The 26473-nt window shown below is 41.2% G+C and overlaps 1 protein-coding gene across 2 annotated transcripts in view; it reads left to right on the top strand.

Annotated features, from left to right (window-relative positions):
- Positions 1–26473, top strand: part of Nell2 (neural EGFL like 2) — a 387809-nt gene that overhangs the window by 20485 nt on the left and 340851 nt on the right. Inside the window, exon 2 of one of the 2 annotated variants that reach the window (XM_070039336.1) lies at positions 8052–8099. In XM_070039336.1, coding sequence (XP_069895437.1) covers positions 8062–8099 — 38 coding nt within the window. In that variant the 5' untranslated portion in view covers positions 8052–8061. Of the gene's footprint in view, positions 1–8028; positions 8100–26473 lie in introns of those variants that run through there. The other variant, XM_070039332.1, reaches the window with a different exon arrangement.

Here is a 26473-nt window from a genome sequence, read left to right as displayed (position 1 = left end):
AGGTGCCTGAGAGAAATAGGAAGAGAATGTATGTATAGACATTGCTCGTCAGGAGGGAAGGCCACTTTGCTGTGTGGAGATCAAGAATAAAACTTTCCCAGAGATGCAGAAAAGCTAAAGCAAAGGTCTTGCCATTGATGTAGGCTGTCATTTATGAGGAACATAGTGACTGATAGGTAGTGACAGACAGGACGTGGTTTGAGATGGAGCTGGAATTGAATGCTGTCGAGATGATGTTGGATCTAGGGCTTAGTAATGAGGCTGACTTTATTCAATTTTTTTTTTTTTTTTTTTGGGTCCGGTCGCAGGGCCTGAACTCTGGGCCTGGGCGCTGTCCCTCAGCTCTTCAGCTCAAGACTAGCACTCTACCACTTGAGCCACAGTGCCACTTCCAGCTTTTTCTGCTTATGTGGTGCTGAGGAATCGAACCCAGGGCCTCAGGCATGCAAGGCAAGCGCTTTACCACTGAGCCACCTTCCCAGCCTCTTTATTCAATGTTCAATGATAATATGAGACTACTTTAAATATATACCTAATTCTCCTAAATAAATGTATACTCCTAGATTGTGGATCTTGAGGCGTATTTAACCCAGGTATTCTTTCCTTCCCTTGTGTGCAAAGTGATATTCTGTTATTTTGTGTGTGAAACTCACTTCTAAAATTACTTCCTTAAAGCAAGAATATCTTGTTTTTGCTCACAAATGGAAGACTGAATGTTTTCCAGAGTTCACTATGAGAAATGAAATAATAAACTCAAAGAGATGATGAAAAAAAATATATTTTGTTGGTTATGGGGCTTGAACTCTGGGCTGGGGCACTGTCCCTGAGCTCTTCAGTTCAAGGCTAATGCTCTACCACTTGAGCCACAGCACCACTTCTGGTTTTCTGATGTTTAATTGGAGGTAAGAGTCTCAAGGACTTTCCTGCCAGGGCTGGCTTTGAACAGCGGTACTCAGATCTCAGCCTCCTGAGTAGCTAGGATTACAGGTGTGAGCCACTGGCGCCTGGCTTGAAGAAATATATTTATAGTTTAAAACTACAAATATATTAGAAGACAACAGAATAAGTAAATAATTACTTATTTTTATTTTATTAATACTTTTAATAGAATAAGCAACTTTGTGTGTGTGTGTGTGTGTGTGTGTGTGTGTGTGTGTGTGTGTGTGTGTGTTGATACTAGTGCTTGAACTCAAGGCCTGGGTGCTCTCCTTAAGCATTTGATTTTTGTTCAGGGCAAGCATTCTACTATTCTGAGCCACAGCTCTGCTTCCAGCTTTTTGGCAGTTAATTGGAGTTCAATGTCTCATGGGCTTTCCTGCCAGGGCTGGTTTCAAACGTCGATCTTCAGATCTCAGTCTCCCGAGTAGCTAGAATTATAGGCATGGTCCGCTGGGGCCTGGCTTAGAATAAGCAGCTTTAAAGATCAGCAACACTCATGAAAGGTTGGTTGACTAGAAGTAAGCATTTGTTTGATCCAAATAAGGAGACATCTTAAAAGCTATGATTATTTGCTCTAAATTAAGTGAACCCTGGACTCTGTAAGCATTCCTCAACATTGGCCATGTCAAGTACAGTTTCTGGAAAGAAAACAGTGTGTGATTGCCTGCTGCATGTGTTTTCACACCCCTGTGACCTGAAGTTAGCTCTGTGAATTAGTCATGGTATTAAGTCATTGCTGTTCTGCCTCTTTCTTGTCATGAACTTCTCAGTAATACACAGGCCTATCCAAAAAATAGAGATCATTTTAAATTGAGAAGGCAACAGGGATTCTTGAGTGACAGTAACTCTTCTAGTTTGTATGTAGGTATTTATATAGGAACTTTGACTATGACAAGGCCAATTGACTTCCTGTGTGAAGAATATTTGTCGGAAACCCATTTGGAATGGGAAGGTGGCTCAGTGGTGGAGCGCTTTGCTTTGCATGCAGGAGGCCCTGGGTTCCATTCCTCAGCACCACATAAATAAAAAAAGTGGGAAGTGGCGCTGTGGCTCTAGTGGTAGAGCGCTAACCTTGAGCTAAAGAGCTGAGGGACAGCACCCAGGCCCAAAGTTCAGGTCCAAGATCGCAAATAAAAAAAAAAAAGAAAGAAAAGAAAAATAATGAATGCCAAAACTGGGCACTGGTGGCTCATGCCTAGCCACTCAAGATGCTGACATGTGACTGGCATTCAAAGTCAGCCTGGGCAGGAAAGTCCATGAAATTTGTAATTCTAATAAGCCAGCAAAAAGTGAGAAGTGGAGCTGTGGCTGAAGTGGTAAAGCAACAACCATGAATATAAAAGCTAAGGGATAGCACCTAGGCCCTGAATTCAAGCCTCAGTACCAGCACACACACACACACACACACACACACACACACACACACACACACACACACACGAGTAAATGCTGCATGATTTAACTGCTGTGTGTCATTAATAGATACAACTGAAACAAACCAAAATGTGTAATCCCCATTAAGTGAAAATTTAGATTCTCAAACAATTAAAAATATTTTCTCTTTTTCAATATGTAGCTAGTTAAAAAAAAACATCTAGGCAATGAAGAGGGAAAGGTTAGGAAAATAAGAATCAAGTATCATATTGTAGTGAAATTAAGGATATGTGCAAATACTGTAGCTTCTCAACACACACTCCACCACCCTTTTCTCTTCTGATTACTTTTGCCAGTATCTGAGATTTCAGTGTTTTGTAGGTCTATGGATCTTTAAATTTATGTCTCTGGCCAAGGAGTTTCTGTAAAGATCCAGACTCTTCAGCGACCTTAATTCTTTAGTGTCTCTAAGAGACATTCCCATTGGAGTGTAAACCAACCATGGTCAAAATTAAACTTGTTACCATCTTTTGCCTAATTACCTTACAACTCCTCATCAGAGAAGATGATCAGCCAGCATGAATCAGAAATGTCCTAATCTTTCACTTTTCTAATGCTAATCAATCCATCACAATCTACTATTCTGTTCCTTTCCCCTCCCTCCTTCCCTCCTTCTTCCTTTCTTTCTGTCTTCTTCTTTCTTTCTTTTGTTTTAATGTGACAGTCCTGGGACTTGAACTCAGGGCCTGGTTGCTGTCCCTGAGTTTTCTTGTTCAAGGCTAGCACTCTACCACTTGAGCCACAGATCCACTTCCAGCTTTTGGGTAGTTAATGGGAGATAAGAGTCTCACACACCTCTCTCTCTGCTCTTTTCTAGCTCTTCTCTTTTCTAGTTTTTTTCTCTCTTTTCTAGCTCTCTCTTAGCTCTTTTCCCCAGCTCTCTCTCTTTCTCTCTCTCTTTCCCATCTCTCTCTTTCCCAGGCCTTTCCCCACGGTGTGGAGGACCAAGATGGCCTGGTGCCAGCCGGAACGATGAATAAACCTACCCCTTACCTGAAAAAAAAAAAAAAAAGAGTCTCACACACTTTCTTACCTGGACTGGCTTTAAACTGTGATCCTCAGATCTCAGCCTTCTGAGTAACTAGCATTACTGATGTACACCATCATACCCTGCTTTGCTTTTTTCTTTTTAGCTATAGTCTGGATAATTCCATTTCTTCTGAGTTAGTTTCGTTCTCTGAGCCAACCCTACCTCTCATCCTGATGGCAGTGGTAATCCTACACAGATCCATCCAAATTCATGTTTCCTGACTCCATTACTTAGCTGTATTATTAGTTAATAAGTTTGTGTATATATGCACACAACCTTGTATATGCTTACATATATTTATATTAAATCTAGCATTTACATATGAAAGAAAACATGAGTCTTTTGTCTTTCTGAGCCTGGCTTACTTTACCTAACAATTTTTTCCAGGCCCATCCATTTCGCTGCTAGTGACATAATATTATATTCTTCCTGATGGATGGGTAAAATCCCCTTGTGTGTAAATACTATATTTTCTGATTCATTTGTCCATCGTAAGGCATCTGGAGAGTTTCTATAACTTGGCTGTGGGGAATAGTGCAGCAGTTAATGTGAATGTGCTAGCGTCTTTACTATACCCTGACTTGTTATGGCTGTAGGCCATAGACATGGCAAAAGTGATCTCCTTCTGAAACTCTGCAAAGACTTCAGTGTAAGTTGAAAATGCTTAATCTTTCCCCACCCTGTGTGACCTGGCCCTGCCTTCTGTACTCCATGTTTTGGATCCCAGGCCTGTAGGCCTGTGTGTTTCTCAAAGAAATCCTTCTTTCTTGCATGGCACCTTTGTGGTGCTAGTTTCTTTGCCGAAAACATTCTTCCATGTCTACTCTTCAAATTAGCTCTTAGAAACCCCCAGTGATCAGTTAATTACTATTCATTGCTGGGCGGGAGCTCATTTGCTTTCTTGATCTTTCAGTACTAGTCACTTTTCCTGATTAAATATTCTTTTGCCGCCCTTCCTGGTTTTCATTCATTCACCATAATTTAGGTGTGACATGCCATGTACTTTACTAAAAGCTGAAAAAATATTCTCTTACTACCCTTCCCGTACCTTTTGTTTTTCATTCATTCACTCATTCACCATACTTTGGATGTTCCGTGCCATGTACTTTTCTAGAAGCTAGGGATGACGTGAGGCAAATAATAATCACAGGACAAAGCAAACAAATTAATGGCAAATAGTGATAAATATTGCAAAGCAAACTGCAGTGTTAGAGGATGATTTGAATTAGGATGGTTTTAATTGTAACCAAATGAATGATGATCTATTTTATCTTGTAGTGTTCATCTTCTCTATAAAAACATAAGTTCCCTTGACTGTCTTTGTACTCGCTCACATAGTACCCCAGCATTTGGTTCAGTGCCCAGCACTTAGCAGACTCCATAAGTCTTGCTAAATAAGTGAATAAGGCTATTGCATTCATTTCCTAGATTCTGTAAAAGTACAACCAATTAATTAGCCAGCTTAAAGCAATATAGTTGTAGTTCTATTCTATTGTATTTCTAGAGGCCTAGAAGTTTGAAATCAAGTGGCCAGGGGGGACATCATCCCTCTGTCTCTGGGAAAATATTGCTTCTTTGCCTTCTTATTTTATCTTTTGGTATTTTCTTGCAATGGTTGGCATTCCTTGGCTTGCAACTTCTGACTCCATTGTCACATGACTGGCTTGCCTGTGTCCAAGCAAGCTTGGCCAGTCATTTGATAAATGCTCCCAACCCAAATCCACTATGACCTCATCTTAACTTGATTACATCTGCAAAGACCTTATTTATTAATAAGATTCTTTTTTTCCTTTTTTTTTTTTGGTAAATAAGATTCTTTTCATAGATATGGAGTGTGTGGGAGGGGTTGGGGCTTATATGGGTAGAAATTCAATGTATAGAATGTAGAAATTCAGTGTGTAGAATTCAGTGTATCTCTTGAGGGATACAAATAAAAACTCAATCTGGTATGTGTACTTCTCTTAGTAAAAGCAACCTGGGCTGGGAAGTGGCTCAGTGGCAGAGTGTTTGGCTTGCATCCATGAGGCCCTGGGTTCGATTCCTAAGCACCACATAAGCAGAAAAAGCGGGAAGTGGTGCTGTGCTCAAGTGGTAGAGCGCTAGCCTTGAGCTGAAGAACTAAGGGACAGTGCCCAGGCCCCACTACCAACCAAAAAAAAAAAAAAAAAAAAAGAAAGTAAAAGCAATCTAAAAAGTTAGTATTTAAAACACGTAGAATAGTTTATTAAAAGGCTTATTTTCCATTGTATATTAAATAAAAACATTTTAAAAGGCTTTACCATTTTTCTTTGTATAAATAGGATGAATTTGGTCAAATCTTAACTATACCAATCTTCATACCATCCTAAAAACAAAAACAAAAACAAAAACCACAAAAACACCAAGGCTCTGACAGGAACCCGATTCATCTTATTGTCCTTATTCGCTCAGCAGATGAGAGCTTACTTCTTCAGGTATTAAAAATAAATGAATGGGGAAGGATATTCCTGACACTTGCATCATAAAAATTCACCCTGCCATTTCTGCAGAGACGGCGTGTGGGATGCTGACATATTTTTGTTATAAAATGACAGTTTTAGTGCAAGTTGTTCCCATTGTGACCAAGGAGAATGAGCAAACAAAAGGGAGAGAAGAAGTTACAGGACTTTCCAGTGCGAAGCAGGCCTGTCTGTCAGGGAACGGAGTGGAGAACGTGCTGTCTGAGAAGGCAGAGAGGTTCTTCCATCTGTGACACATGGAGTGAGGGGTCTAGTTCCATATTTGGGGTAAAGGCTCTAATCTTTTCTGCTTTGGGCTATTTTTTATTTTAATTTTTTAATAGTAGCTTATTAATACACACACACATATATTTGTTGTTGTTGTTGTTGTTGGTGGTGGTGGTCATGGGGCTTGAACTCTGGGCCTGGGCACTGTCCCTGAGCACTTCAGCTCAAGGTGAGCACTCTGCCACTTGAGCCACAGCACCACTTCCATTTTTCTGGTGGTTTATTGGAGATAAGGGTCTCAAGGACTTTCCTGCCTGAGCTGGCTTTGAACAGTGATCCTCAGATCTCAGCCTCCTGAGCAGCTAGGATTACAAGGGTGTGAGCCATGGGTGCCTAGCTAGAGGGAGATATTTTATTGTGACATTTCCACACAATCTTTGTGTTATTTTTAGAAAAGTCATTCTGGATTTGCCCTTGAACACCATGCTATATCTTTTGGACTTTATTAGCCTTTTTGGTTAGCTTTCACCAATAACGTTCATGTGATGATTGCTTCAGTGTTTTGCATGGGGCAATTCATATTAGTTTCATTCCAACCCATTCCTCTTGCACAGTGGAAGGACTGAGTCACAGAGCCGTGACCTTGTAAGTCGGAGACACATTTCTTTCTCCTGCTCCTCTTCCTCCTCCTCTTCCTTCCCCTCCTCCTCCTTCTCCTCCCTCTCCTCCTTCTTCTTCCTCCCTTTCCAACTCTTCTTCCTTCATCTTTTTCCCCTTCTTTCTTCCCAGTATTCCCCTTCTTCATTTTTTCCCCCCTTCATCCCCTTCCTCCTTTTTCCTTGTTCCTTTTCTGCCTGTCCTGGAGCTTGAACTCGGGGCCTGGACACTGTTCCTGAACTTTTTTACTCAAGGCTAGCATTGTACTACTTGAGCCATAGCTCCACTTCTGATTTTTTTTTTTTGGGGGGGGGGGTAGTTAATTGGAGATCAGAGTCTCACAAAGTTCTTGCCTAGGCTGGCTTTGAACCGTGCTTCTCAGATTTCAGGATCCTGAGTAGCTAACTAAGGCTATAGACACGAGACATCAGTGCCCAGCCATAACTACATCTCTGACCCGCAGTCTGATGTCATACTGATACCCGCTGTTATGGGTTGGACCTGAAGTCTCAATAAAGGGTCATGTGAAAGAGGTGCTTGTCAGCTTTGGAGAAAGTAATGAGATTCAGAGGTCTCTCACCTCATTAGTAGATTAATCCACTGATAGCTACATAATTTGGTGTCATTATTGGAAGTTGGTAGAAGCCAGGAGAGAAGGTCTAGTTGGAGGAAGTAGCTTACTGGGGTCATGCTCAGAAATGGTATTCCTTTCTGGGTGCTGGTGGCTCAGGCCAGTACTACTGAGGTCTGAGGATTAAGGTTCAAAGACTGCCCAGGCAAGGAAAGTCGAGAAGATTCTTATCTCCAATGAACCAGAAAAATGCTGATAGTGGAGGTGTGGCTCAAGTTAGTAGAGCTCCAGCTTTGAGCAAAAACAAGCTCAGGGGCTGGGAAGGTAGCTCAGTTGTAGAGTGTTTGCCTTGCATGCATGAGGCCCTGGGTTCGATTCCTCAGCACCACATAAGCAGAAAAAGCCGGAAGTGGCTCTGTGGCTCAAGTGGTAGAGCATTAGCCTTCAGCTGAAGAGCTGAGAGGCAGCGCCCAGGCCCAGAGTTCAAGCCCCATGACTGACAAAAACAAAAAAAAACAAGCTCATTGAGAGCCTAAGGTCTAGCATTCAAGCCCCAATACTGGCAACCAAAACCCCAAACAAAACAAACAAAAGAAAATGAAATGGTATCTCTTGGAGTCCTTGATCACTTTTCTCTTTCTAACTCTGCAGCTTCTTGGCTGCCATGAAATGAGCCGCTTTGCTATACCCTGATGTTTGTTCTGCCTCCACACAGGCCCAGAGCGATGGAGCCGGCCCACCGTGGACTGAAACCTCTGAAATCGTGAGCCAAAACAAACCTTTCTTCCCTTACGTTCTTTCCTGAGGTATTTTGTCATAGTGATAAAAATGACTAAAGACATTCATCACATGGTACTGCCCAAGAAGCCAGGGAATCCTAAATTTGTCTTTAATTTCTGTCAGATGGTAAATGTCTTTCTTATATTGGTTTCTCTCATCAAACCTAGTGCATGCCAGGCTCAGTGGCTCACACCTGTAATCCTAACTACTCAGGAGGCTGAGATCTGAGGATCATAGTTTGAAGCCATTGAGACATTGATCTCCAATTAACCACAAAAAAAACCTGAAGTGGGGGTGTAGCTCAAGTGGTAGAGTGCTAGCCTTGAGTAGAAAAGCTCAGGGACAGCGCTCAGGTCCCGAGTTTAAGCTCCAGGACTGGCACAAAAACAACAACGATAATAACAGACAACAGCAAAAGCCCTAACTCAGGTATTTGTTGTCTAATAAGTCGGCAAATGACTAGGCATAAGATCATGGTTTGCACCAGTCCATCATTTAGGTCTCTGTTGTTTATGTCTTGATTTGAATGAAATGTCTATTAAAAAAAAAGAATCTCAAATAGATGTAAACAATAGAAGGAAGCTGACAAATGCCAACTTTGGTGCTCCCAGGAACTATTGTTTCTTTCCCTCCCTTCCTCTCCACCCTCCTACTTGCTGTCTATGGTAACATTGAGATCTCAAGGATCTTCACTGGGAGTAGCTTTATGGGTTACTCTCTTTAAGAGTGTTTGTATTTTTATATGAATTAATCATTAATCATTTCAGCCATCAGTCAATAAAAGAGAGAGGAATTTATTTGAGGTAGAGCTAGCCCCGAGCTGCAGAAATGATACTCATTTTAATGTACAATATGTCAGTTGATAGGCTGTTGCCACTTTTGCACTTGTTTGTACTCTCTGTGTGTATAAATATAAGATTGATTAACAGCAAATAACTTTAATCTTCAATTTAAAGTATCTGGCAATCCGGAAACAAGGATGCCTGTTGGCATCCACTTGCTTGTAGGAAACTCTGCTACATAAGAAATTAAATTTAATTTTGCCTTTTCATTATGTGATAGGGGCTTCACAAGGCTGTGGGTCATAGAAAAGCTTTAATAACCTAAAAACAAATAAAATGGGAATCTTAATAAACCTTGTAGTTCATTAAACATTTGGCTTCAGTGAGTATATATCTATTAATTTTAGATGAGACTATGCTAGGAAACCTTTGTTAGATGAAGGTTGTAATTAAGTGAATAATTTATTCAAACTTAACACAAAACAGCTTCTTCCACATCTTCTGACAATACTTTGCTGAGAAATTTCAAGGAGCTGAAAGATGTAGATAGTAATGATTAAATATGCAAATAGAACCATTGACAGCACCTTTTAAAGAATGAACATATGAAAGATAGGTGTAATTGAATTCTCTTTTTACATCATATTATATTCTTAATCGTCTTTAACATTTGTGATTTTGTCATTTTTATCAAGAAATTGCACTTGTCTTTTTAACCCTCTTTATTATTCTGCTTTATTTCTATATTTAAAAATACTATGGTAGGTTTTGCCACCTCATTCTAGTATGAATATGGCATAATTTCCAAATTACTTTGTTTTCTTTCTTATTGAATATTCTATTTTTGAGACAGACTCTAGCTTCTGAATTTAGAATTCACATGTGTAAAGACTTAAAAAATTCTATTTATTTTTCTTTCTCTTTTCCCTTCGCTTTTTTCTCCCTTCCCTCCCTCCCTCCCTCTCCCTCTTTCTCCCTCTCCCTCTCTTTCTCTTTCTTTTCCCTCCCTCCCTTCCTTCCTTCTTTCCTTCCTTCCTTCCTTCCTTCCTTCCTTCCTTCCTTCCTTCCTTCCTTCCTTCCTTCCTTCCTTTCATCCTTTTCTTTTTCTTTCTTTTTGTGCTGGTACTAAGGCTTGAACTCAGGGCCAAGGCACTGTTCTGTAGCTTTTTTGCTCAAGGCTAGCACTGTGGAAGTGGTGCTACGGCTCCAGTGATAGAGCATTTGCCTTGAGCTGGAGTTCAGGGACAGCCACCAGGCCTAGCTTTCAAGCTCAGGGACAGCACTCAGAACCTCCTTTCAAAAAGAAAGAAAGAAAGAAAGAAAAGAAAGAAAGAAAGAAAGAAAGAAAGAAAAGAGAAAGGAAAAAGGCTAGCACTGTATCACTTCAGCCACAGCTCCACTTCTGGCTTTTTAATGGTTAAATTGAGGTAAGAGTCTCACAGACTTTTCGCCCAGGCTGGCTTGGAACTGTAACCCTCAGAGCTCAGCCACTTCAGTAGCTCAGATCACAAGCATGATCCACTAGTACTGGCTGAGAATTGTAATTCTTGTCCTGCCATCAAGAATCTATGAAAATTAAGCTTGCTGGGGCCGCATTGCCCAAGGAGGACAAACTGTGTGTCGTAAACCCCAGACTCATGGTGCTGGAGTCTAGAGAGCCGAGAGCCGGGTGCTGCAGAGTTCATTTCTTTCTGGGCTGGGAAGAGGACTCTGTTCTGTACTTCCCCTCCAGCTGCTATTTCATTGGCTTAGAGATGCATTGCCTGACTCTGTCTTCATGTTTGTGAAGAATTCTCCCGGAGTGAATATTTCTGTCTGCATCTGAGCTTTCCCTTTTCGTAAGGCTACAGTCCTTTTAGGTGAAGATTCATCCTAGTGACCTTGTCTTGATGTGATCATCTTCAAAGACAAAATTTCCATAGAAGGTCATGAATAGAGGTATGGGGCCAGGAGCCCAGCTCTTTAACAGGGTCTACAGTTCCACCCTCAACAGTGACACTGAGCAATGTCTGTAGCTTTAATATTATTTTAATATGTTAATATTATTTTATATTAATAGTTAATACTACCAATCATTAGCATACATTTATTACATGCTGAACCCTGTTTTCGTTCGTTGGAGCACTGAATTTTTACAGTATTAGTAAGCAATTCATACCATTTTCTTTTCTGCTATAAAAATGCATAGTATGATTTTCTTTTTTTGCTGGGGCATATAAAGTTCAAAAACTTATCACAGATAGGCAAGTGTATCTTTTAGGATGCTTGTGGCTCCAAGTAACTGAATCCTGAAAAGGTGGCCTATCTAAAGTTATTTTTTCATGTTTAGAGATTCTAGCAGTAGGATAGATGAAGGACAGGTCAAGCTGTTGGCTGGGCTTTGCTTTCAGAACTGGAGTCTTTAGATCTGTCTCATTCTCAGTGTGGCCAATATGGTTGTCAGGTCCTTTTAGGGTCATGTCATCCCATGAATTATTTTTATTATGAATTATTTTAATCGTGTCTGCTTATGGGATACAATGTGATGGTTTGATATACATCTACAATTTATAATGATGGAATTACGCTAGTTAGCATTTCCCTCTTTTTTTTTTTTTTTTTTCCTCACGGGGCTTGAACTCAGGGCTTTGGGTGCTGTCCCTGAGCTTTTTTCCCTCAAGGCTAGTGCTTTACCACTTGAACCATAGCTCTACTTCTGTCCTTTTTGACAGTTAATTAGAGGTAAGAGTCCCATGGACTTTCCTGCTTGGGCTGGCATTGAACCATGATCCTTAGATCTTAGACTCCTAAGTATCTAGGATTATAGGTATGAGCCACCAGTACCCAGCTTGCATTTCCCTCTCCTTAACATGTAATTAGGCATATTATATGAGGTACTATTTCAGTACACATATATAGTCAGTAGTGATCAAATAAAGTAATTAACATTTCCATTTCCCTATCGTTACTTTGTGTTTGGAGCCTCTAGCAACTCTCTTCTACCTCTCCATAAACTATGTAATAGGTTATTGTGAACCATAATCACCTCATTATGCTAATTAACCTATCAGTTCTGTCTAAATGTGTTTGATATTTGCTAGCTGCCACTACTGAGAACAGTACGTAGGTTCCTCAAAAAACCTAAAAATAGATTATTATATTATTTACCTAAGTCATATACAAAGGAAATGTTATCAGCATCTCAAAGGGATATCTGCCCATCCATATTTATTGTTGCAAAATCCACAGTAGCTAAGATGGAATAGTCTAGATGTCCATTAACAAATGACTGGATAAAGAAATTAGATGGGCCGGGAAGGTGGCTCAGTGGTAGAGTGCTTGCTTTGCATGCATGAGGCCCTGGGTTCGATTCCTCAGCACCACATAAGCAGAAAAAGCTGGAAGTGGTGCTGTGGCTCAAGTGTAGAGTGCTAGCCTTGAGATGAAGAGCTAAGGGACGGTGCCCAGGCCCAGAGTTCAGGCTCCACGACCAACAACAACAACAAAAAAGAAATTATAGACTACATGCCCCAAAGAATATTATTCAGCCCTAATAAGAAAAGATCATCGTATTATTTTTAGCATAAAGTGGGCATTGTGTGGAGTAACATAACTCAGACACAAAAAAATGCCATGTGTTCTCATTCATATGTGGAGGTTAAGAAAGTTGATCTGAATTAGAGGCTGAGGAGAGTGGGGCAGAGGAGGTTGAAGGCAGTTGGATGATGGATATTTGGTTGATCCTAACAGCCTCCATGGTGGGAACCAAGGACCACATGAGGTGGGGAAAGCAAAGAAATGGATAATCTATTTGTCAAAGGAAGCTTGTTCCTCTGGTCCGAGGGCTTGAACTCTCTTCCCGAGCTTTTTATTTTTTTCCTCAAGGCTAGTGCTCTAACACTTAACTTGACTCAAAGCTTCACTTCTGGCTATTTTTGGTAGTTTCTTGGAGATAAGGGTCCTATGGACTTACCTGCTTGGGCAGCTTTGAACTGTGATCCTCAAATCTCAGCCTCTTGAGGAGCTAGGGTTACAGGTGTGAGCTCCTGGCACCCAGCTCAGTCACTTTTTTAAAAAATATATTTTTATTGTGAAAATACTGTACAGAGGGGTTACAATTACATGGATAAGATTATGAGCACATTTCCTATCAAGCATTGTAGCCTCCTGCTTTGTTTCCCCTTCCCGTCCCTTTGTATCCTTCCCCCCCATCCCCCCCCCACCAAAGTTGTAAAGTTCATTTTTCGACATAACGACTTGTACATCTCATTGTTGCAATGGGTCCTCCTGTATACCTGTTTTTACAATTTGTTTTTTCCCTTCCCCTCCACGTATACCAACATCATATATAGTGAAAGCAGGGGTTGTACCATGGGGGAGGGACATACAAGGCAACAAAGACATAATCTTATAAATATGTTAGAAACAATCGCATGAAAGATCTCTCTCTCTCTCTTTTTGTCAGTCGTGGGGCTTGAGCTCTAGGCCTGGGAGCTGTCCCTGAACAATTCAGCTCAAGGCTCATGCTCTACCACTTGAGCCATCGCGCCACTTCTAGTTTTCTGGTGGGTTTTTTTTTTAATTGTGATTAAGTGATTACATAATTCCCCAAATTTCACAGTATTGTGGAATAATGATGCTCATTTAAAGTCACAAGCTCATTCTAACTTTCCTGGCAGCTCAGTCACTTTTTAAATTATTATTTTATTGTTTTGATTTTTAAAATTATTTGTGCAAAAGAGTTGCCATTTAACAAACCAGTTTATGAATACAATATGTTTTGATCAATGTCACTCTTTTAACATTCTCTTCCCTACCTACCGCTTCCCTCACTCTTCTTTTTATTTGTAAATATAATTTCATTGTTGTTATTAAGGTGTTGTACAGAGGGGTTAGCATTTTATAAGTCAGGTAATGACTACATTACTTTTTTGGGCAATATGATCTTTTCCTTTGCTTTCCTCCAGTCTCTCTCTCTCTCTCTCTCTCTCTCTCTCTCTCTCTCTCTCTCTCTCTCTCTCTCTCTCTCTCTCTCTCCCCCTCTCTACCCCTCTCTACCCCTCTCTCCCCTGACCACAAGTTTCACAGTTCATTTTCCACATAGTGTATACTGAATACCATGACTTCTTAAGAACTTTTCTCCTAATTATATCATGCCCATCTAGGTGAGTCTTCTTTATGATTATGAATCCAGAACTAACTGATTCAGCAAGGTTGCCCATAGAGGGAGGGGGATAATTGATTGGGGACCTTAATTGCTTTTGGAAAACTCCTTCCTATTTGTTTGTCAGAAGGGAGGGCCGATTTCTTCCCTGGAGGAGGTGGCTTCCATTGAGGGTGACCAACCAACGGGGAGAATCATGGCGCCTCCTAGAGTCTGCACACTGTGTCTACCTTCAGAGGGCATGGAAGACTTGCATGTCAGCCATGAAGAATAAATTGTGTCCTTGAGCTGACTCAGTACATCTGACACCTTGATTGACAGCACTTGCTTAGGAAGTGGTTGGGCAACGTGTTGCTGAATTCAAATCTTGTAATCCTTTCTATGTTACGTGGTCATGTTGTTGTATAATCATCAAGGAGTCAAATGGATAAGCATCTCAGGGCAGGGTCCTCTTCACATTGTTTTTAAAAGGTAATTTCTCAAATGATGATTATAAGGGCTATGTACAGAGGAGTTGCAGTTACAGAAGTCAGGCAATGAGTACATTTCTTTTTGGACACCACCCCTTTTCTCACTTTCCCCCAGTTTTCCCCTCCCATCCTCACCCACAAGTTGAATAGTTCATTTTCTACATAGTATCTAGCAAATACCACTGCTGCATTTGTTCACCCTTTGTCCCTCTATTTCTGTGCCCCCCTTACCCTCCCACAGACAGATGAAAGAGCCCCATTGACATTTTCTAGCTGTGACAGTACCATAGTGCAGGCTGAGCCAGTTCAATGCGATGGCTCTCCATACTGGCTGCATACTAGAATCATGTGGGTGAGATTTAAAAATATACAATTTCTCTGGAATGTCCTGATCAGATCCCCTAAATAAGCCCCGGGAGGGAAAGTCTAGCTTCTGCTATGTTTCTGTGTTTTCTTCTCCAGATGCTGAAGGAAGTGTTTAGCTTGAGTGATGTAGGAGTGAGTTGACTGGCAGGTTGGAGGGATGTTTGAAAGGGAAATGGGCTACTTTGACAGCTAGTGGGTTTTCTATCAGTCAGAACATTTCCGGAAAAGTAATGTAGCTTCTTATCAGGAGGGTCCTGGGGCTGCGGAATGTCCAATTGGAGTAATCATTTGGTACATGACTGGACAGACCCTGTCTGCTTCTCATCAGCTGGCCATGACTGTATTCATTTAGCATGGCCAGCAACTGATGCTATAATACGTCCAAATGCCCCTTGGTAGAGAACAGGTTTCCCAATTTGAATAAATGCTTAGTTGAACTAGAAGACTTTGAAGACTTCTTTTTTTTTTTTTTTTTTTTGGGTCCGGTCGTGGGGCCTGAACTCTGGGCCTGGGTGCTGTCCCTCAGCTGTCCCTCAGCTCTTCAGCTCAAGGCTAGCACTCTACCACTTGAGCCACAGCGCCACTTCCGGCTTTTTTCTTTTTGCTTATGTGGTGCTGAGGAATTGAACCCAGGGCCTCATGCTTGCCTTGCAAGCGCTCTACCACTGAGCCACCTTCCCCATACTTTCTATTTTTAAAATGAGAATCTGGGAGCAGGGTGCTGGAGGCTCATGCCTGTAAGTCTTGCTGCTCAGGAGGCTGAGATCTGAGGATTGTGGTTTGAAGCCAGCCCAGATAGGAAAGTCTGTAAGACTCTTATTTCCAATTAAGCACCAAAAAAGCTGGAAGTAGAGCTGTGACGCAAATGATAAGAGTTCTAGCCTTGAGCACGAAAGTTCAAGGCCCTGAGATCAAGTCCCAAAATCAGTACCAAAAAAATATAAAAAAGGAATCTGTTGTGCTTGCTGATTATATTTATATTTCCAGTCAGATCTGTAGTCTGATCCTTAGCCCTTTTAATCTGTCTGAGTTTCTGTTTCTCTCAGTCTTCAGGCTGGTTTTATATTTTCACCTCTCTTGCCTTGATGCTTTTTATTTCCCCTATTTGACTTCTCTTGCCTAGAACCTTTACAAATTTTGAAATTATTTCTGAGCATTTTAATCATCATAACTTTCAGCCTGCCATTCTTTGCCCTTTTCCTGCCTTTAAGCTTGGCCTGTTGATTGCCTACCAAGTGCTGAGTCAGCACCCTCGAATCCATGTTACTTGGTAAATTATGTAGGCTTTCCCCATACTTTAACTTTGACTTAAACGCACTTGAAATACATAGTGCAGGCCTTAGAAGTTTAAATATAGTAAGGTGATGAAATACTACATTTTGGGAAGTAAAGGCTGCAAATACTCATTAAAGGTGTTTGTAAAAAACATTTGATACCTCAGGGGCTAGACCCCTTTCAGCCCAGACTATATTTTCATCATGTTGAAATAAATTGTGGGCAATGCTGGGGGTCGTACTGTTCAGGAAGTACAGTGGGCCGAGCGCTTCACTTATTCAGTTTGCACACATCCCCAGCAGCAGTGGCGGTTGCTGGTGGTTTATTTGATATATGCTCCCCACTTTTCACATCAGTTCCCACGAAATGTAGACTGCAGGGTCTTTGAGGGGAGGCCTGTTCCTTCCAATGGCTGATTCTCAGGGAAGTGTTTTCTGGCCTTGGGCTTTGAATTCATTTTTCTTTCTTGAAGAAGATTAAGAGTTAAGTTTCAAGTGACTGGAGAGAGAATTGTCATCTCCGTTTACTTCCAGGCTTATTACTTTCAACGTCATTGGCACAATTAAATGGTCACAGCTGATGAAGTATGGAGATAGGCAGTCTACCTTCCTTCCTCTTTCCCTCTCTTCCTTCCTTCCTCCCTCTCTTCCTTCCTTCCTCCCTCTCTTCCTTCCTTCTCTCTTTTTCTATTATTATTATATTATCCTCTGTGTGTGTGTGTGTGTGTGTGTGTATGTGTGTGTGTGTGTGTGTGTGTGTGTGTGTGTGTGTGTGTGTGTGTGTGTGTGTGTGTGTGTGTGTGTACCAGTCCTAGAGCTTGAACTCAGGGCCTGGGCACTATCCCTGAACTTTTTTGCTCAAAGCTAGTGCTCTACCCTGTGGGCCACAGCTCCACTTTTGACTTTTTGTTTGTTAATTGAGATAAGAGTCTATGGATTTGCCTGCTCAGGCTGGCTTCGAATTATACTTTTCACATCTCAGCCTTCTGAGTAGCTAGGATTAAAGATGTGATCCACTGGCACCTCATTATTTTCCTTAAGTAGTGACACAGCAGGGTTTCAGTTCAAGGTATTGGCTTGTGAGTAGGATGCATCTAGATCAATGTTCCCCCTTCCATCATCCTCCCCATCTCTCCCAGCCCCAGTCAAGATGGGCATTGTTCAGAAGGACCACACTGCCTGCGTTCATGTCCTTTCTGTACTGAGAACACAGGATAACCTTGAATATGCAATAAAGCAAAAGTCAATTAGAGATGAATTAAAATTTATGGATTCAAATTCCTGAAATGAGTTACATAGTGTATGTCTTTCAAATCCCCTCACTTTGGTAAATTTTGCTCATTTAAGGCTTGCAGAATGTGCATTGTTTTGACACTAGGGTTTTCCATCCAAGTGGGATTTTTAAAAATGTTGTCATTGTGCCTTTCCCAGAAATATTCTCAGAGGATGGTCTGAACTTGTCATTTTAAGTGAATCTAGGCTCTTTGATTTAAATTTCACCTTCACTGGTGGTGAATGAAATTCTCTCTCCAGACCAGACCTCTTTCTAAACTCTGAAAGTATATGCAGTCATCTGCCAAACACCTCCACTCTCATTAAATAGCCACCAAAGTGATGTGTGCCATGCACCTGCCGAGGCGCTGAGATCCAATCAGGGAATAAAGGGGGAGAAAAATCCTTTCCTTATGAAAATTTCATTCCATTGAAAAGATTGTGGGACAAATAAGGAACATATACGAATTAATTAATTAATTAATTAATTAATTTGCTATTGGGGGTTAAACGATGTTAAATCCTTTGCAGAAAAATTCTGGGAAAGGTGGTAAGAAATATGTGCATGTGCATGAGGTGAATAACAGAATGCTGGAACACGTGTGTTCTGGGAATGGGGTAGGTTCTAGGGAAGGGAGCAGATGAATGGAGAAAGGAAGGGTGGGTAGATAGTCATGAGATAGCCGGGTAACTCAAAGGGAGAGCTGGGGTTGGGAGAGATGAGGAAACAGGTGACATGACCAAGATGCATTGTGCTCACAAATTTCACTTCCCAGAGGCTCTCTTTCCCTCTTCCTTCCCTACACTCTGCCCCACATGTACTGGGACTTGAACTCTTAGGGCCTCAAGCTCTCACTTGGCTTTCTCCTTCAAGCCTGGTGCTCTACCACATGAGCCACATCTCCACTTTCAGCTTTTTGCTGATGAATTGGAGATAAGAGTCACATGGACTTCCCTGCCCAGGCTGGCTTTGAACCAAGATCCTCAGATCTCATTCTCCAGAGTAACTGGATCACAGGTGTGAGCCACCAGTGCCTGGTTTGGATGTTGTTCTGAGCACAGGATGAAGGAGAGAGAGGATAGCAGTAAGGAGAGCAGGTGGGATAATGGTTTGGACTGACATGCATAGAGGTAAAAGGGGCCAGATTCTAGACATGTGCTGAAGAGTACAGACAGGATACAATGAGCTACTAAATGTGGGACATGAGAGAAATAACAGCAGGAGGTTTTGGCATGAGCAGCTGGGACTCTTCTGGTATTTGCTGAAATGAGGAAGAGTATGCTTTTATTCAAGCTAGAAGGGGGAACATCACTTAGACTGTTATTACAAAGTGTTGGGAAGAAGGCTTTTATTTTTAATCCTCAGAGTGTGAATCTTTAAACTATTTCCTGCCACTGTCATTTGGAACATTGTCTTAAAAATTCTATATAGAATTTTATGGTAACCTGAGTTTTCAAATAGCTGTGATTTTGATGTAGATAATATTTTCTTTAAAATACATCGAAGTTCATGAATTTTGTAGGATGTTTTGATGGTTAGAGTTTCTTTGGTAAATACACAATAATTTCTCATTTGAAACAATACTAAATATTACCTTAATCTCCAAATTACATCTGACTACTGTTCTGATATTTTATACTCAGTTTTCTTCCTCCCTCCCTCCCTTCCTCCCTTTTCTCTTTCTTTCTCTTTCTCCTTTCCTTCCTTCCTTCCTTCCTTCCTCTTTCTTTCTTTCCTTTTTCCTTTCTTCCTTCCTTCCTTTCTTTTTCTTTCCCTTCCTTTCTTTTTCTTTCTTTTCTTTCTTTCTTTCTTTCTTTCTTTCTTTCTTTCTTTCTTTCTTTCTTTCTTTCTTTCTCTTTCTCTCTTTCTCTTTCTCTCCTTCCTTCCTTCCTTCCTCCTTCCTTCCTTCCTCCCTCCCTCCCTCTCTTCCCTTCCCTTCCCTTCCCTTCTCTCCTGGGACTTGAACTTAGGGCCTTGGCACTGTCTCTGAGCTTCTTTTTGCTCAAAGCTAGTGCTCTACCACTTGAGCCACAGTGCCACTACCATTGAGCCACACACCCAGCTCTCAACTTTATTTAGATCTGAGTTGTTTTGTTTCAGAGATTGATCTCAAGGTCTTAATGCTCTTGCTCTAGAGCTACACCTCCAGTCTAGTATTTTTCTGGTTAACTGAAGATAGAGTCTTGTGGATTTTTCCTGCTTAGAGCTGGTTTCAGACTTTGGTCCTTACATCTCAGTCTCCTGTGTAGCTAGGATTGCAGATGTGAGCCACCTGACTAGAATTTATAACGAAAAGAGAAGCAAAGAAAATAGATTTGCACATCTCTGTGGCCTTAGACAGTGAAAAAAGTCCACCAAAGCAAAACACAACAAAGATCACCCCTCTATTGTTTGCTAAACATTCATATGGACCGAAGGAAGCCAGCTTCTATTCGTCAAGACACACTGGGAGAAAGACCTGGAAGACACTTTAGAGATGTTTATGGCTGGTGTGCTGTCATAGATTCTGAGCTCTAAGAAGACTTAAAGGGCTGGTCTACCATCTAACACCTCATATGTCTTCTCCCGTGTGATGATCCAGAATGAATATCCACACAAAGGCTGGAGCCATGCTCTTGGATTTACCCCATAGCTGTGTAAAAAAATGGCAACAATGAGATGTACAAGATGCTATGTGGAAAAATGAACTTTATAATTTAGGCGCGGGGATGGTGGGGTGTAGCTGAGGAGGTGGGGAGGGAAGGGATGGTAGGGGAAAAACAAAGGAGGAGGCAACAATGCTTGATAAGAAATGTACTCATTACCTTGTAACACCCTCTGTACAGTATTTTCATAATTAAAAACTTAAAATTTTTTCTTTATAACTTACCCAGTCTGTGGTATTCTATTCTAGAAACTAAAAACAGATTGAGATAATAGCCACTGTAGAAAATGTGAAAATTAAAAATCAGTCTATAGCAAAGCTTCAGAATCAACTTCTTCATCCTGCTGTTCATCCTGAATTTTTTCATCAAATGTGTGAGGGAGATAATGAGAGCTGGGAGACCCCGTTTCCCTGTGTGAGGGTAAAGATGAATGCTTCAGGAAAGCATCCTACTTAAGGAAAAATCCCCAAAGGTCCCACGTTAGTTCATTTTCCCCCAATATCTAAGCAGGCTACTGATTTATTATGAAAATTTCCCAGAGTAAATGTGTTCTCAATAAGCTACTTTAGGAAAGGAAAGGAAAACATGACAATGAGATGATAAATGAATCTCCCTCTATCTCTTAAGTTACTTCTCGGCAGCTTTTTGGTGTACTGAAATTTTGGTTCCATTTATAGCATGTTTGAGAAGTGTACTGAGGAAGATTCGCGTGCGACTCCTGTGACTCCAGGATTTTAAGTATGAATGCAACTTTGGGAGAATGTGTGCTAGTCGATGTGTGCTAACTGCTATAGTAAACAATCCCACATTGGTAGCTCACGTGATATTCCACCGAGGATCACTGAGAGGTGAGTGAAAGGGCTGGCCATTCAGGGATCTAGCATCTTCCGTCATGTGAACTTCGCTGTGTTTTGTTTTTTAATCTTCACGGACCTCAGAGCATTGAATTGGATATTTTCTTGTATTAATGTTTTGGTTCTAGTTCTAGGAGCTTGTACTCAGGGTCTGGATATTGTCCCCGAGCTTTGTTGTTGTTTTTTTTCTTCCTTTTTACAACCAAGGCTAGTGTTCTACCACTTGAGCCACAGCTCCACTTCTGACTTTTTGATGGTTAATTGGAGTCTTGTAGATTTTTCTGCCTCAGCTGGCTTTGAACTGTGATCCTCAAAGCTCAGCCTCCTGAGTAGCTAGGATTACAGGCCTGAGCCACCAGCACCCAGGCTGTATTAATTCTTTAACTTTGCTACCCTTATAAATTTGTGATCCAAAAAAGAGTGATAGACATTTGGTAGATTTGAGTGATCCTGGCTGTATCTACTGACTTGCTAAGAGTCTGAAGATGCGAAGTCTGAGCATAAAGTAAAGCTCTTTCCCACAGCTCATCCTGTCTGTGCAAGCCTTTTGGCTTTTCTTTGGTTTGCGGGAGTGCTATGACTGGATGCTGCATTTTGTTCCGTGATCTGGCAACTCCTGTCAGTGCTGTAGAGACATCAGAAGGCAATTATTACTCAGGGTCATCTCATTAAACTCGAGAGGCTTGAGAGCTTTTTTTTTTTTTTTTTTTTTTTTAAACTTCTGATTTCACCAGTGTCACGTAAATAAGTCAGGTATTATTTACACAGAAGAACAAAGGGCCTTCTAAAGTTTCTTTTTAATTGACTCACTCTCTTTTGAAAAACTTCATCAGGTTTTGATTGCTTTAAAAAAAAATCCAGAGCCAGTGTAACTTTCTTTTTTATTGTTATTGTCAGTCATGAGGCTTGAACTCTGGGCTTGAGCATTGTCCCTGAGCTCTTCAGCTCAAGGCGAGAGCTCTACCACTTGAGCCACAATGTGACTTCTGTTTTTTTCTTTTTTTTTCTGGTATATTGGAGATAAGAGTTTCACAGCCTTTCCTTCCTGGGCTGGCTTTGAACCTCGATCCTCAGATCTCAGCCTCTTGAGTAGCTAGGATTACAGGCATGAGCCACGGACTCAGGGAGAGCCAGTGTAGCTTTCAAAGAATGAAGTTTCAGTTTCAGATCCTTAGTTTCTACTTTTTCACCTCACATGGGTGAAGTAAACATGAGTATAGTTATTCATTAGACAAGGAGAAAACATTTATCTCTGGAATGCTTCCTATCTTCAATGTTCCTCATCTAGCTTCTAGAAATTACTATTTTATGTTGGCAGCTAACTCCTGTAATCCTAGTACTTAGGAGACGGAGATCTGAGGATTATGGTTCAAAACCAGCAACTAGAGAAGAAGATGAAAGTGGAACCATGGTTCAAATTGTAGAGTACTAGTCTTGAGCAAATAAATTCTCAGCACCCACACATTTAGTTCAAGCCCCAGTACTGGTACAACAACAGCAACAACAGAAATGTAACTATTTCATTTTAAAGCCGACATCAGCCAGTCACTACTGCTTCTGAGACTTTCTCAGCTCCTGCAGTGAATATACTGCCTTTTCCCCGATATGTTCCTTTAATGCTGTGACTAACAAATCTCTTTCAGAATCTCCTATGCATATTCTGGAGAGGGAGGACACCAGTGTAGGCCAGGCTGCAGACAGTAGTGAGATGCCCAGAGGATGGGGTAGAGGGATGGCCTCACGGGAATAAGGTCTTGGTTTAATCCCTGATACTCCAGATCAATCAATCAATCAATCAATCTATCTATCTATCTATCTATCTACCTGCCTATCTACCTAGCTATAGATACCTGTATTTATATGCTTATATATTTGCAGTATATATGCATATATGTACACATATGTGTATACATATGTATATACATAACACTTAATACATGCATATATATATATATATATATATATATATATATATATATATATAAAATGCAATATAGGTCCGTGACTAGCCCACACCTTCCTTTGGGCATATGTCCTTAGAAAATATGCACCATTGCAGCCAGAGCCACTAATATGTGTACCTTGGAGTGCTAGTTGCCAGGATTTGATTTGTAAAAATATGTAAATTTGGAGCTGGGAAGGTGGCTCAGTGGCAGAGTGCTTGCCTTACATGCATGAGGCCCTGGGTTCAATTCCTCAGTCACCACATAAGAAGAAAAAGCCAGAAGCGGCACTGTGGCTCAAGTGGTAGAGCACTTGCCTTGAGCTGAAGAGTTGAGGGACAGTGTCCAGGCCCAGAGTTCAGGCCCCATGACTGACCAAAAAAAAAAGCAAATTTTCATCATTTATTAACAAAAAGTCACTTAAGTAAAAGTTGGAGATGTGAAAAGTTTCCTGTAAGTTTATTTAAGGGAAACTATAAAGCTAATGTCAGCTGGAATGTTTTTGAGCTAAAATATACATTTTTTTCTCTCCTTTTTTTTTTCTTAAAAAAAAGCTTGCTGTGTATTTCATATTAGCTTACACTAGCACATATATTTAGTAAGTCTCAAGAACTGCTTAGCTGGGAGATTTTTGTGAAGTGGCACAAGTCTTAGCCTTTAATAAGTGACATCTTCTTGCTTTCTTATTTAGCAAAACAAAGACCTGTCCTGATTACCTCTGTTCCTATCTTAACCAGTGGTCACTATTTCTCATATTTTGACCGAAATGGAACTCTAGAGCTCTCTTTAGTTTCTTCTGCCAGTCCTGGAGCTTGAACTCAGGGCCTGGCACTGACTCTGCATTTTTGGCTCAAGGCTAGTGCTCTTGCACTTAAGCCACAGTGCCACATCTGGCTTTTTTTTTGCTAGATAATTGGAGATAAAAGTCTTTACCTGCCCAGAGTGGCTTTGAACCTTGATCCTCAGATCTCAGCCTCCTGAGCAGCTAGGATTACAGGCGTGGGCTACAAGTGCATGGCTTCATCTTTTTTTTTTTTTTCCTTGTGTATGACACCAAAAAGAGAAAAAGTCAGTTCAGTGAATATTGAATGCCTTTCATCTATCCATGGCATATGCATTGGAAGGTGGTGACCAAGGCGACCAGCATGGGTTTCGGTCAGTATTGTGGTTGCAGTTCCACTAATAGTTGTAAGGAGAACCTGCACTACAGGAGATGTGGGAGAGGCAGGAAGCGGGAGTGAACAGGGTGCATTTATATGGGACCAGATTAGAGAGAGTGCAGGCAGGAGCCTGGGTAAGGCGGAGAGCTGAGCGAAGGCTGTGTTTTTGTGGAGTTAGGCTTGTAGCCCTAGGTTGCCACATCTGAGTCCATATGACATCAGTAAAGCAAAGCAAATGTGTAGCAAACCTTCCAGCATTTTGACATCGCCAAAATTGTGTGTGTGTGTGTGTGTGTGTGTGTGTGTGTGTGTGTGTGTGTGTGTGTGTGTGTGTGTGTGTGTGTGTGTGTGTGTGTGTGTGTGTGTGTGTGTGTGTGTGTGTGCTGGGGCTTGAACTCAAGGTCTGGATGCTGTCCCTTAGCTTTTTTTTTGCTCAAGGCTGGTACATTACCACTTGAGCCACACTTTTATTTCTAGCTTTTTTTTTTTGGTTGTCATTGTTCATTGGAGATGAGAGTCCCTACAATGTCTGTCTGGGTTAGATTTGAACCGTGATCTTCAGATCTCAGCTTCCTGAGTAGGATTACAGGCATAAGCCATGTAATGATTTTTTTTTTTAATGTGCCAGTTCTGGGGCTTAAACTTAAGGCCTGGGCATTGTCCCTGAGCTTTCTTTGCTCAAGATTAGGGCTCTACAGTTTGAGACAAAGATTCATTTCCAGCTTTTTTGGTGGTTAATTGGAGAGAAGAGTCTCATAGACTTCCCTGCCCAGGCTGGCTTTGAACCTCGAGCCTTACCTCTTGGCCTTCTCCGAAGCTAGGATCACAGACATAAGCCACCAGCTATTATTGCCATAATTTTAAGCAGGTGATGTGAGCCCTGACTGCTCTGTGGTTGGTTTGCTGCTTAGCAGTTAGAGAAGTAGTCTGTGATGGTGCAGCTGTGACAATCTGAAGATGTTCTGGAATAATACCCCAATTAAGAAGCTTGCCTTGGAGAATATCATAAGTATGCTACTTCCTTCAGTGAGAAGATCTTGTTCTGAGAAAAAAAAAAAAGTCAGCTACACTCGTGTGCTTCATGACACAGTAAAAAATAGCAAGGTTTGTAAAGGGTAATGTGTGAAATCCTCCGCTGTTCTTTTCATTATATGATTATTTGAGTTACAGGAGAGTGATCAGAAGCAGTATGCTTGTGTGTGCTGTTAGAGCACTTGTGGATGGAAGATGTTCTATTGAGAATATTGGGACCACTAAAGAAGCTGTCTTAGTCCATTTAACATATGACATCTAATATGATAACAGAAAAAGTAAAGAGCTAGGCATCATTGGTTCATGCCTGGTAATCCTAGCTACTCAGGAAGCTGAGATCTGAGGATCAAGGTTTAAAAACAGCCCAGGCAGGAAAGTCTGTGAAACTCTTCAGTTAACCAGCAAAAAGCCAGAAGTGGAGGTGTGACTCAATTAATAGGTGATAGAGCTCCAGCTTTGGGCAGAAAAGCTAAAGGACAATGCCCCAGGCTCTGAGTTCAAGCCTTAGTAGCCGCAGAGAGAGCGAGAGAGAAAGAAAAAAGAGCTTTATTCAGATTTGGACCACATTGGGTGGCTTCAGATGTCCAGCCTCTATTGAAGGCCTCCTGGGCTCTTATAGCCAGTAAACATGCAAGAGGGATCCAGGGTTAGACAGAATGGCTGAAACAGATTCAGGGTTCAGGCTCACACTTTGATAACAGCTCAGTCTCTCAGGAAATAAATGGGGTCCCAGGAGAACTATCTTAATTGCTTATTGACACATTTGCTTTGCATTCTGCCATACCTCTTAAAGGTGTTCCTGGTCCCTCACCAACTCCCCCCCCCCCCCCCCCCCCCGCTAAGTACCTTTCTGCTAAGGACCAAACTTCTAACACACTATCCACCTGGAAGGTGCCCTTGAACACATATATATCCAAACCACCACTGAAATGTCCAGTCCTTCTATCATCTAGGAAATCCTTGTGATCCCAATGTGAGAACATTGGGAATTGGATACCATAGATTTTCTTTACAAATCTGACATTGTTGATGCTTTCAGTGATCTCAATCTGTGAATGCAATGAAGAAAGCATCACATTTTTCAATAATAGTTAAAACTGAAAGGTAAAATTGAGAGCTGGAAGCTTGGGAAAACAATTCCTGTAGCTTGTCCTGATCTGTTCCATAATAGGACAACGTTGATGATGAAATAATCAACCATCTTGTCATTCTTCCTCTCTAAGACATATCACTGAGTGTCTCACAGGTTTGAGAGAGTGCAGGGCATTTTACTTTCCATCCAGATAGTGGATTCAGCCACAATGTCTCGAAGACTATATGAAACAAGCATGGCTTAGAGTCTTGGAACTGTCTCCTGACAGCTGGGTGCTGGTAGCCTGTAATCCTAGCTACTCTGGAGGCTGAAATCTGAGGAT

The sequence above is a fragment of the Dipodomys merriami genome, unplaced genomic scaffold (assembly GCF_024711535.1).
Source record: "Dipodomys merriami isolate MVZ:Mamm:240054 unplaced genomic scaffold, mDipMer1.0.p SCAF_10, whole genome shotgun sequence".
NCBI classification, from domain to species: domain Eukaryota; kingdom Metazoa; phylum Chordata; class Mammalia; order Rodentia; family Heteromyidae; genus Dipodomys; species Dipodomys merriami.
This window is presented reverse-complemented; position numbering and strand designations above follow the sequence as displayed.